The sequence below is a fragment of the Haliotis rubra genome, unplaced genomic scaffold, assembly GCF_003918875.1.
Source record: "Haliotis rubra isolate DU_JTF1 unplaced genomic scaffold, ASM391887v1 Scf1469, whole genome shotgun sequence".
NCBI lineage: Eukaryota > Metazoa > Mollusca > Gastropoda > Lepetellida > Haliotidae > Haliotis > Haliotis rubra.
In genome coordinates this window covers 105,493-119,681 of record NW_025765413.1, presented here as the reverse complement: position 1 = coordinate 119,681, position 14,189 = coordinate 105,493, and the positions used below count along the sequence as shown (strand labels likewise).

Genomic DNA, 14,189 nt, shown 5'->3' with positions numbered 1-14,189 from the left:
CAACGGAAGCGTGATCCTGAACTGACATAAAGAAACCGAAGTTGTCAACTCAGCATCTGAAATCTGAAGACCATGGGCGTCAAAGTAAGTAACATTTTGAATTGCATTTTTTGTGTTGGGATTAAACTTTCTTTTTACTCGGGTGACTTATGTCGTCGCAGGTCACAAGTCATCTTCAGTAGTTGTCAACGCCCAGTAATCTTTAGCTCACCTTGCCATCGTCGTCGTTAATTATTCTTTATCTCACCTAGGAAACACCTAGTTATAAGTATAACTGATGCATAATGACTATTTAATCCAAATGTAAAGAATTACTTGTTCCAAGGGATCTACAACATTTCCGTTTTATACGATAATTTTATCTTTAGCTTGATTTCATCAGGGATCTCCGACTACACTGAAAACAGAAAATACTCTTTCCTTGATTAGGCAATCTATTTTCAGTCTGTTATAGAATACCATACTGTCTAATCTGCCATGAGGCTCAGCACACATGTTCAGTTTATCGTAATATTGTATTTTTCTAAATTTTTACCTAAATTTGACTTTTGCATTTCTAGCCATAGTCTCAAATTCTTTCAATATGCATTTCCTGGAACTGAAACATCCCAATACAATTTACGACAGATTGCATACTAATTTTTGTTCAGAATGTAATTAAATGTGGTATACGAGGGTCGTTCAAAAGGTAGTCGGCCTTACCTAGAAAATGATACAAATTCAGCTGTTTTTATGTTTTAATTTTCTACGTATTATCTGTCAATCTCAAGCAAATTGGTTTTGCTATGTTCCAGCCGCAAGATCCCAATTTTGTTTTACTTTTTATCTTGGTACCCCCCAAAACGCAAAAATCTGCAATGAATGCATCACAAACTTCAAGAAACAAAATATGCAAGACACATTTTGTGTGTTTGAGATAGGTATAAAACCGCTAGAATCAAATTTAGATATTAAAGTGCATAAACAAGCAATCTGAAACTGCAATCGCTTGTTAAAGTGACTCTCCCCTTCATGTTTACTGAAAGAGCTTGTTTTGGAGACACTACCCAGCCCCGTTCAGAGTAGGTAATCATAAGGACATAACTTATTCTAATGTTTTCACTTATTCATACACGATGTCAAGGATTCAAACTAAATACTGAATGGTCACACACGTGTCAGCTCACAATATATTGTAAACAGTGCCAGCTTGAATATCTGGACACAATGTTTTTGACAGATTAAAAAGGGGACGGCCTTAAAAAAACAGCCCCTGTCTAAATATAAATCAGGCAATCCTAATCTTTGAATGTTGAATATGACGGGAAGTCATCCAATACTATACTGAATATATTTTATAAAATATTATCTGAGGGCATACCATTATCCAACAGGTACCAAATGACAGCTCGTTTTTCATTTTCTGTATTTTCTTTTTGAAATATTATACCCACATGGGTTGTGATAACTAATTTCTCCTTAACCACATTACCCGCATATGTGAAATTTTGGATATGGCTTTGCTAATGATTCCTTCAAAATCTACTGGAAGCTTTTCAAACATTAGACATCGAGAATACAGTTAGGCCGACTACTTTTTGAACGACCCTCGCATGTCTAGCTGGTAGTAGAATCACTTGTGTCCCATTTCGTCTTTGAGCAGCTGAGCTGAGCTGGATATCGGCGCTATACAAATGTTAGTATGTATTTATATTATATTGTTTTTACTTTAATTGGCTGTTTTATATTTTCCAGGTAACATTTGTTCTTGCACTGGTCCTGTGCTTCTGCGCATTTGGCTATTCAACCCCTCTAGTGAAGAAAGTAAGTAACCGTTGGCTTTTGTTTTGGATCCTTTTCGTTATAGTGGGTTGTTTTTGTGTCGTGTTTTAGTGTTTAGTTTTTGTACAGATACTATAGTACTGTCGGAAATAGAAAAACACTGTTTTTAGGCTGTTACTCTGTATCCCTAAAATTTACACAATTGCAAATAGCATATGTCGAAATAACCCACATCGGCCTAACTGGGCGTTCAGTGGGATGCGTAATACGATATCCAGAAAAGGATGTTTACTCGTAAAATCGGGCAAAACTTAGAAAAAAACTGAATAGCTGCTGAATACAATAGGTCAGACTATAGATGGCAATTAGGTCGCTCAGCCAGGTATGACGACGGACCGTCGACCCACCTGGCATGAAATGCACGTGCTGCCTACAGGCACAAGGTGTCATCTCAAAGATATGTTGTGCTTTTGCATGTGTGTTGACTATGCTTCATCTGTTGATTAACATCTAACGTGTCTTTCTTTCATATAGTTTCATATAGTTTATGTTGAGATATATAAAAGAGTATGATACCCGAAAACCATAGAAACGCATCGTAGTATATAGGTGGCATGACCACCCGAAGATCGACAGTACTGGATATTATTTGTAAATTGTTATGACGTGCCGTGTACCTCCCCAGTATAATTGCCCTAAAGGATTATCTTATCTTAGCTGATATCTCTATCCCCAAGCCCGACCCCATGTTTTGCTTTTGAGACGACCCCTCCTATCTGTTTCTTTTCATAGTGACAGTGAGACTGCATGGTAGCTACATCCTTAATAGTTTCGGCATAATATTGTTCGGTGTTAAACAACGAAATGAAAAAAATAAGTCATATTTCATCACTATTTTAGCAATAAGAAACATGTCCAGACGTAAACATTTCGAATGCATTGTCACGATTTGGATCACATGTTAAATCTTTATTTTGTTTTCAAATTTTGTTAAATGCACCCCATTGACATGGGTTTGCCAAATGCTGTGTAAACATATACGAATATACGTTCAGCATTAAACAACTAAATTCAAAACTAAGTCATGTTTCAAGTTAAAAGTGACTCAACATGCTGTTTCTCAACAAAAATGTTTCTCAACAACATGGATAAATATTTGTCCAAAATATAAATATATACTAATAAGTTGGCATTAATTTGAACAAAACTATTTTAGAGAACTGACAAAATGACATGAGTTCAACTTTGTTTCCAATTTTCACGTTGACCAGGAAATAGTATTCTCATATGGGACATCAGGGGTGTGATCACATGCTTCAATATATTTAAGTTTTCTTGGTGAGTAAGTTCTTTCAAATATAGTTTAACACGAACAATTGGCATGAGTTTACCTATGCTGTATATTTTATAAAAGTTTCTAAATATCATGAATAAATATTTGATATTAATATGTAGGTATATACTAAACATCTGATATTAATTGGAAGAAAAGTATGTTTAACTACTGACAAAAAGATGATATTTTTCGTAATGACCCTTTGGTGTAATGAAATCATTCATTCGAGACAAGTTAGGTGTAGTTTGTTTACATGCCCCGAGGCCAAAAGCACTTGCATATACACTAAAAATGATTTGCGCATTTAAGAGGGCTTTACAATTAAATTGGTTAGCTTCTTTTGAGAAGAAACTTTGTTGTTGTTTGACGGCAATAACTGGTATAGTTTCTCTTAAACCGTGGCATTATTATACCATGTTAAACCAGTTGACGTTGGTAACTGGCCTGTCTAGCGTCATTCTCATCAGTGTTTTCTTGTGAATTATGTGGTCAGTGTGAGAAGATGGACAATGGTGCCATGGTGGAGGAGGACTGTGAGGATGGGACAGGTGTGTCGTCAGTAGCTGGGGAGGCCGACAACGTCTTCGTCGGTGTTGACGTAAAGGTAACTTGTTTATTTATCAGCATTTACTCGATCAGGATGTCTTACACGGTTAAGCTCCTCATAATTGAGGTTTACGGATCTTTCAAAATATTGCTTTACGGTTGGTGGTAGAATGGAAATATAGTTCATTTTATATCGATATTTTTTTTAGATAACCGATTAACAGATTTAGCATTTATTGTTATTGTAAAAATAAATATTTAGAATTTTTTTTCGTTCGATACAACAGTTTCTCAGTTTTCTTATATTCAATGATTCTATTTGAACAAGTGCCCAAATATGCACAAAATTAAAGCCCAAAAGCCCAAAATGAAGGCTGAATTGGGTGGTATGAAAATCTTTGTTGGCCTTATCACCAGTCTCATGGGAAGGTTTTGGCGAGTGTTAGCCATATTTGTATCAATGGAACGGATACAAATTTAAATATTTGTTATTTTCGATATAAATGTAAATTTGCTGTAAGGGTAATAAAGTAATAGAACATGGATTAAACACGTCCTTACACTAGTTTCATGTTTTTGTCCAACAATGTCCACAGGGCCGCCGTGTGTTTAAGATTGCGGGTAACGATACCTGCTTCATTGACTCAGATCCAGCCCCGCTGCCAGCCGATGTGAGTACAGTTTAATGTATATTTGGCGAGTTTATTTTTGTCCTCAGAGATCGAAAACACATTTTAGTGTCAATCAATCAATCAATCTTTATTGTCTTTGTAGTGGAGGCCATAGGCCCAGGCCCAAGTTAATTTACAAAATATACAAAAGGAAATATGATATTATTGGCAAAGAAGTGAATCTCTAAGTTTCATTGCATTGTGTATATAAAGAGCTAGGTTATTTACAATATATGGATTGCCAGTTGACATGAGCATATTAAACTTATGAATAGTGGGATTCGAATATAAATTATGTGGTAAATACAAACATCTCAGATTTTGATAACATTCACATACCAAAATAAAAAGAAATTCATTTTCAATAAAGTTATCATTACATACAAAACATAATCTATTTGATCTGGGTTGATTAATATGTCGACCGGTTTCAATTTGGAGGCGGTAACGTATCAGCAGTTTCAGTGGTTTTCGGCTTAATGTATTTCAAGTGGACCTGAACCTTTCAGATCTTGTTTGCGCTAGATGGACCTTAGCTTTCGGGACATGCTTTCCCTTTTTGTGAACACCTGGTGTCATCACTGATTTTTAGTGATCCATGCATATTATTTTCACAGCTATTTTTCACTTTACACTAAAGGGAATATGTTTCTGAGGATAGTCAAGACTGGGTATTCTTTTGCAGTGACGTTCTATATATAATAGTCATGTAGCTACATTGAGGCTGACTTGACAACCCGCCACATAGCTGGAACATTGCTGAGTGCTGCGTTAAACTGAACTCACTCACTGATTTGACAACCGTACCTTAGTGCTGTTGTTTTACTGCTCAGGTGACAGAGGCCACAATGGACCAAACAAAGACTCTGGTACTGGTGACTGACCAAGCTGTGTTGGACAGTGTGAGAGAATGGTGCACAGGCGACGTCCATGTCCTCGTGGCTGACGACACTGCTGTCAGTGGAGGTATATAAGAACAATTCATTATTCTTTATAGCGCCTAGTATCCATCCTTCTGTCTGGTTGCTCGCTGGAAGCTGATTATCATAATCCCGGATAACCCAAGCTGCCGGTGAGGCGCTGGTAGGTTAATAGTCACATGACTTATCCCACCTAGTGAACAGAGGCAATTTTGAACAAAATCACTTGCCTAAGGTGAGACCACATGTATCACATGTGCTTCGTTGTGGGGCAGAACTGATGTCCTAGAAACTCTCAGTATTCAAGCTGCCAAACACAGTCACCCATCCAAGGACTCTCCGCTCCCAACGTTCCTTAATTCACTTGATTTGTGACCTGAGCTCTATGCACAGGACCACACAGCACTCACATTAATGAGTGAGTGAGTTGTGCTTTTAACTGTAAGCAATATTCTAGATATATCAAGGCGGGAGACACGAGAAATGGATTTCCTCATGTTATGTATGCATGCATGCATGCATGCATGTATGCATGTATGCATGTATGTATGTATGTATGTATGTGTGTGTATGTATGTATGTATGTATGTATGTATGTATGTATGTATGTATGTATGTATGTATGTATGTATGTATGTATGTATGTATGTATGTATGTATGTATGTATGTATGTATGTATGTATGTATGTATGTATAATGTATGTATGGATGTATGGATGGATCTATGCATGCGTCTGTGTTTGTCTGTCTGTCTGTTTGCTTCTGTGTCTGTGTGTATGTTTTTTGTAAAGGAAGTATTATTGTTTGATAAAGACTAGTGGGTAAGTCATGTGTTCGCTTGAAGGCCTGTGAAGATCCATCACAGTGGTGCATTGAGTAAAGCTTCGTGACTGTGATGCTTAATATGTGTTTTTTGTATGTGTTGGTATGACTGTGGTTGTGGGTGTATGTATTTGTATGTGTAAGTATGAGTGGTGAATGTGAAAACGTGTATCTCTGTGTGAGCGCTTCTGTGTTTTCCACTGATACTATGTGTGTGCGCGCGTGTGTGTGTGTGTGCGTGTGTGATGTTTTATTTCAAGTGTATAATTCTATGTAATTTATTTTATTCATTTTATCTATCTCACGTATTTTAATGCTCTTTAAGTCTCTTATGGTCTTCTGGCGGCTTGTGCATGCTCTATAAATCTATGTATATATTTGTAACTACAAGATGAGACTAAAAAACAAACAAAACAACAACAACAACTACAACTACAACAAAAACTACAACTACAACTACTACTACTACTACTACTACTACTACTACTACTACTACTACACCCTGTGTACTGAGGCACGCTATTCTAGACAAGCAGTCAAACACTCTGTGTTCTTTCTGTTTCAGACAGACGCAAGCGAGCCACCTGCTACAGAATTCGCTGCATATACTTCATCTACAGGGGACGTCTGTATCGTCACTGCAGATATTATCTGTTCAGATGTTAGAACACACGGACACAACGTGTATCCTGAAAACATCAACATACAAAATGTATTTTCAAAACATTGAGTAACTGAAAAATCCTCACACGAGTTCGCTCGTATTATTCCAATATTTTGGGTGTGTCTGACTTTGTGCCGTTATCGCTATTCTTTGTATGTGTCGATTTGAATCTGCAAATTAACACTGACACCTCTGTAATATTTTTATCTATTGTGGAATAAAGTTGTTGTTTGTATGGATCAAAATATATATTGGTGTTTGGTATCAGTTCCAAATGTGGGCTTTCAGAGTTGGAATAGCACCTTAGCTACCTGAGCTGGTCTTACGCTCACGGTGTCATGGTTCATTGCGCGTACCCACGACACGGGGCGTGCCGAAAATAGCTCGATTGTCATGGCCGAGAGGGGACATCGCTTTATCGCTTTTAAATAGTTCACGATTAAGGTATAATACGAGACGAGGAAGCGATAAAGTGATAATAAGAGAGGAAAATTGCACATCGCTTTCTCGCGTCCGTAACTGAAGGTGATAAAGCGAAATCCTAGATTAGATTAGACACCATATTAGATCAGTCTTAGATTACAGTCTGTTATGGAATCCTAGAAGTGACATTTGGCGATGACGCATTGTCTACCTTTCGTTGAATACAAATATTATTCGAAACGCGACAATGCAACACAACAACTATACAACAAATGGCCCACGTGTGGCGTTGTCGAGCTTTGGTAAATTTTGACACTTTTGGTGATGACGACAACGTCCCTTCTGTGGTTCTATTGTCTGTATATAGTTGAATATTGATATTTGAGACTTTAAACAACACGCAGACAGTAGGTAAGACAAATACACTTGAGATAATGAACTTCGTTGTCCCAGTGTTCCTGAAATATGTTCAAAATGTGAATGAAGGTGTCACGGGACATGGGGTGTTTTTTCTTTAAATTCAGTCAAGTTGCCCTCAAGCAAACACCTACCGGCACAACCGACGATGCTCATTATGGCAGTCACCAGACTATCGGGTCCAGACTCGATTATTTACAAACTAGAACAGCGGCGTTAAACCACAAACAGACCATCATTTCGGAAAATTACTATATACTAGACGTATAAATATAATTTACATAAAGACTTGGTTAATAGTTCCCACACAGGCACTCAGATTAATTATACAACCATTTAAGCCGGTCATGTTTTACGAAACAAGTATACAGAGCAAGCATACACGAATATTGACACATGTAATAGATGTTTTTCTTTAAGAAGACATATTTTCAGTATGGAGGGTACAGTCATGCAAGTCGTGACATCCAAACTGATAAAATTATTAGCAACTATGACATTATTCTAAGCTGTGACAATACGTGTGCGGCAGTACATAATCGGCTTTTAAAGCATATAGATAACAAATCAACAGACCAATCTGGAGAGTTTGGGTTCATTCTGATGTTGTTGGGACCTACGTGTTGGACACAGCCTCAAAATGATGACTTCATTTGAAAGGCAGGGACTTTGCTTTTGATTTGACACAAAATATCAAACCATCGAAACACGTGTGTTGTTAATTTCAGTATTGGTCACCACCAGGCAGGGGTGGTAAGTTTCTTAGGCACAGCAAATCAATGGAGATTGAAGCATATCCAGACACAGACAAAATGATAATAAAACAAATATACAACTTAATAGTCATGATAGATTATTTTTAGAAACCTTTCTTATGAAAGTAAAAGAACGTCCACGCCATCCTGTTCTTATCCTGAGAATAAAAACATTAGTAGAACCGTTGAGCAAGAAACTAAGAAACAAGAAACCGTGAAAACAACGTTAGAAAAGATGTTCAAAATATGTACGAAACTATGTTTGCTGAACTATCGAAATACAAGATTGAACTAGAACAAACTAAAGAAGAATCCTAGGAATGCGTATACTCCTCACAAAAAATTAAGCATCAAGTATTTTCAGTGTAATATCTTTATCAAGGTCGATAGCGATTTTTGCCGACATGTTACTGAAAGGTAAATATTCAAAGAATACATAACCACTAGTGACTGTCAAATTGATTTTTCTGATAACATTGACAACATCACCCGAACACAACCACCCTCAGAAACAACATGCAAAATGTGTGGCATGAAAGTGCTCCACTCTTCACACATGCACCCTGATCGGTGTAAACCTACCTGTAATCATTCCCCTGGTACAACAAGCGGGTCCTAACTTCATTTTTATGGATGATAATGTCCGAGAAAGAGTTGTTAACGATGTTGTTTAGATCAACATCACACATATGGACTGGCCTGCAATGCCACTTGATCTTAATCCCATTGAACATGCTTGGGACATTATTGGAAGTCGTGTTTACGGTCTCCATGTTCACCCCCAGACTCTTGATGATCTTGAGCAGGCGTTACAGACAGAACTGCAGAACATTCCACAACAGCAACTTTAAAGGCTCATTTGGTCAATGCCAAGACGTGTTGAAGCTTGCATCTGTGTTCGTGGTGGTCATACGCGTTACTGAACACTTTTTTACTGTCTAAAACTGACTTGAACCTTAATGTTAACATTTTTCTCCATCAATACAGCACATTTTCACGGGTACATGCTTTTGATGATTTGTAAATCTAATATTGCTCAATACCATTTCTTTTCATTTTGTTAATCGTGTGTACATATGTTTCACCTTTCAATTGCATCATTCCATGATTTGCAATTTCAATAAATAAACATGTAATGAGACTAATAATTTGTGTTGCTTAACCCTTTTTGTGAGGAGTATATTACACATAGAATGCTCTAGTATGAGGAAGGTCATAAACGACTAAATATTTCTATGCCATAGAAAATAGAAAGCAAATAAAGTCCCAAAAATATCACAACTAATAATGAAGGTGGTGATAAAATGCTGAACTATTTTACAAGATCATCCATCAGCGAAGAGGTAATTATATAGATGATGTAGAAACAACCACCATAAATATCCATTTATGGGGAAAATTTGAAAAAAAAGTATATAAGGAAACTGCAGTTACTGTAAAAATATGAAATATAAGACAACCCCTTGTACGGCTGGATATCCAGTTGATTTAACTTCATTATTTTTTTATAAAAAGCTAAAACAAATGTATGTAAAGATTTATGAAAGATGTCTCCAAAAGAATGAAGTATCTCCTTCTCTAAAAAGAGGTGTTATTACTTACATACTCAAATTAAATAGAAACCGAACATCATTAACATGGAAACGAAGTACTTAATTAAATGCCCTATGCAAGATTATCTGTAAATACATAGATTAGAATCAAATAGATTCAAAGGAAAAGGGACCCTAGACACCCTCATAAATAAAAAAATCACAATGGATGTTTCCACAGAAGAACCAATAGTGAAAATACAAGGTTATTCTGTGACATAATGTTTATAACTCCGAAGGATTATTATATTACTTATTCTGATTCTTTCCAAAAGAGTGAGTGTTGGTTTTAAACCGCTTCCAGCAATACTACAGCAATATCACGGCGGGGGACACTAGAAATGGGCTTCACACATTGTACCCATGTAGGGAATCGAACCCGGGCCTTCGGCATGACGAGCGAATGCTTTAACCGCTAGGCTACCCCACCGCCTCCTATCCAAAAGAGTTTTCTGAATCGAGTTCTACTAAAATTTGCCTTTAGTCTTGTGCTATAATGGTAATCTCATTGACTTAATTAAAACATACTATTTGTTTCCTGCTGTATTTACGTATAGTTCTCTGGTGTCAAATACGGCTTTTGTCCTGTGTGAAAGTGAACAATATTTTACCATTAACACCATCAGAGCTCAAATAAGCCATAACTTACTACTGTTTCCTGAATGAAAGGATTTTTAAAATCCACAAATGTCGTATAAAGTGGGCATTTTCACTTGCTGTTAGGACACATTGTATGTAAATGTGTTAATTCGTCAAGTGTCAGGTTCAGTAGTTGAATAACCCTATCTGAAGTCGTCTTGAGTTGGGTGTGTGGTTAGTTCTTGTGTATTTATATTTTGCGTTTAGTGTGGTCATGCATTGTATTCTGTGAGTAAATTAAAGTGAAATATATGCCAGTTGTGACAGTCTCACATGTATTTTTACAGAGAAAGATGGGGTATCTCTAATCTCATATGGAAAATAATAAAAGGGTATGCCGCTTCTCCAATCACCGCCTTCTGAATGGGGGCGACCAACGGGATCGGATGGTCAGGCTCGTTGACACGTCATCGTATCCCAAATGCGTAGATCGAGGCTCATGATGTTGATCACTGGATTGTCTGGTCCAGACTCGATTATTTACAGACCGCCGCCACATACCGTATATAAGCCGACCCCATAGATCAGCCGATCCCCAAACTTGACCCTCAAAATCAGTGTCAAAATTGTATGTTTCATACATAAGACGACCCCCCCGCGATGGGGTCCCAATCGCGACAAACACAGACCACAGACAACTGGCGGTTACCAATAATTATAACTTTGGTCCACAATCAAAGAATTCATAATCATATCAGGCATCGAAATGAAGTGCAGTTGACAGAAAATGGATAATATATTTTGTTTCGCTAAATATCATACATATTGTAGCTAGAAGAAAACATGTCAACAAACTGGCTTGCTTATTACCACCTTGTTTTCCATGGACTGCTAGTTTACAGTAACATCGGTAAAAATGTGTGAATTTAAATGGCTTGCTTATTTTACCCCATTCCATGTGCGTATAACTTCCGCTTACCACGTTCATGAGGGTCCGTATAACCTTAGTGTTGATTATATATATTTTACATAAAAACTGTAATTAAAATTACACAATGCTAGGTTATATTTCTTTGGGTTAAATAATAGTACTCTGTATTATATTTTACTGATGACTGCGTCAGATTTCATCGTTCTATTATTGTACATGTTTGAACTTGCTCGCCGGGAAACGTGTGCACAGCTTATTGCTATTTCCGGCTCAAATACACACGATAAATCTTATTCTTAATTAATGTATAGTGCAAAAACTGTCATTAATTAGCTGGAATATTGCTGAGTGCGGCGTTGAACAACAAACCTAAGAAACAAGATTACCGAATGGCATCTCGACCTTCTCGATCCGTGAAGATCTGGATTAGAACAACCCATGCTTGTCTCACTCCGTGAAATTTCCGCTAGAATTGGTATTCAGCAACCCATGCTTGATGAATGAGGCGACTAACTGAATCGGGTTGCCATGTTCGCTGAATTGGTTGATACAAGTCAATGTGTCCCAATTGCGTGGATCCATGTTCATGATGTCAATCACGTGGTTGTCTGGCCTAGACTCGATTATTTACAGACTGCCGCTATGTAGTTGGAACATTGCTAAACAATAAACAAACAACTATTTTTTCTAAGCGTAGATATATTTGCTTGATAATCGTCCAAAGGAATACAAGTAACTGCCGTATTTTTTGCTTGAAAACTTTATTCACTCAAGAAAAGAAAACATGTGCCTTCTTGTACAAAACACTGTTGTTGAGGAAAGAGTACAACCACAAACGTTGTTATTAATCTTCATGCATATTATGACACTCTCAGTACAAATATTAACAATCTCCATGTGCGTTATGACACCCTCGGTGCAAATATTAAAAATCTCCACGTGCAGTATGACACCCTTGGTGCAAATATTAACAATCTCCACGTGCAGTATGACACCTTTGGTGCAAATATTAACAATCTCCATGTTGCGTTATGACACCTTTGGTGCAAATATTTGCCCAGGTTATATTCCCCACATGCAAATGAAGCCATCCCTACTGTCCCCCGCTGTGATATTGCTGAAATATTGCTGGAAGCGGCGTAAACCTAACTCACTCACTCCTAGATAACCACCCTTTGTAAAGTTATCATTAATGACAATTAATTGAAAGCTGGGATTCTGATGAAGGGATTCAGCGAGCCGATACCTCGCACATCGCGCTCCATGGTCTATTACAGTGGTTATTATGCAGTGTCCAGTGGGTAGGTTTGTAGATTACACCACACTTCTCTGAGTTACTGTTCGGTTCCGTTGGATCCCAGGGAAGGTACTGTGCTTCGGTGCCATCTTCCCATCGCCATGCACCAGATCTATGGATTAAACCAACCCATATCCCGACAGCCGCTGCAAAAACATGGCAACCTATGTAAAACACGACATTTTATACTTTTTCATAACAATATTGCTATCCATAACTCGCATCTCTTTTCTATTTCAATCGGTCCACGTTGGTGTTTTTGATTGTCTTTGCAGGTCACGCAAAATTAATTTTTTATAGGGTTTATTGTTAAGTTTCAATCCTAATCAGCCTTACCAAATCAGACCTTTTCTATGAACACTTCATAAAACGTCACGTCAGACGAATTCTAATTAGACAATCAGCGTCGAGGCTTATAAATTCTCTATACGAATTAGGTAAGCGTTCAGACAAGCTTATCTGGGTTATTTTTTTCAAAAATAATTCATATATACTCTCCCAAAAAAGAAACGCATCATAAAAATAGCAATTTCATGCAGCAATGAATTAAAACGTGATTCATTTTACAAAAGGTTTTGCTCTGTTTATGAGTCCTATGGTGTTTATGTTTTGAAACATCACAACAAAACGCACCATCCGTGAACTACCCGTATTTAACAGCATATGATTTTCAATTTCGGCGTGTAGCGTCACAGAATACACAATTCACATGCAATGCACGTGAAAGTTGGGGATCAGATAGTCTCAATGATGGGTATAAAAGGTTGACCGCTGTCTGTCGATTATTCACTGTATTTGGAATATTGTTGACGAACGCAAAATGCCACGTGTCTAAGTGAAGCCAACCGTCATATCGCCATTGGTTTGCTTGAAGCTGACCAATCTCAACGTGCCCGACGCATGAATGTTCACCAAAGCACCATTTCACGGCTCTGAAAGAGATATCGCCGGCAGAATGCGGTAGCAGATGCCCCTCGTAGTGGGCGACCTCGAGCGACCACTGCGGCGCAGGATCGCTACATCCGGGTACATCACCTGCGTCATCGAACAGCTATGGCGACCAGTACAAATACCCGGATTGAGGAGGCTTTCTGCACAGACCGTCAGGAACAGGTTGAGAGAGGCTGGTTTATGTGCCAGAAGACCTTATTTTGGCCCTGTGCTTCGACAACAACATCGTCGACATCGAGTTCAATGGTGCACCAACGTTCAGGCCTGGAACCTACCGAATTGGTGTAGAATCTGGTTCAGTGATGAATCACGATTTCTATTGGAAAGACGCGATGGAACAATGCGGGTGTACAGATGTCGACGTGAACGTTTCGCCGACGCTTGCGTTCCCCAGGTGGACAGATTCGGCCGGGGAAGTGTTATGATGTGGGGAGCGATCACCTGCCATAGGAGAAGTGAATTGGTGATGATCCAGGGCAACCTGACAGCTCAACGGTACTGTGACGAAATCCTACGCCCACAT

General features: G+C 38.0%; 1 protein-coding gene across 2 annotated transcripts in view; it reads left to right on the top strand.

Moving 5' to 3' along the window:
* Nucleotides 1-14,189, top strand: part of LOC124269706 — a 95,080-nt gene continuing 80,891 nt past the window's right edge. For both annotated transcript variants that reach the window (XM_046704740.1, XM_046704741.1), the window contains exon 1: nt 1-84. In XM_046704740.1, coding sequence (XP_046560696.1) covers nt 73-84 — 12 coding nt within the window. In that variant the 5' untranslated portion in view covers nt 1-72. The remainder of the gene's footprint in view (nt 85-14,189) is intronic.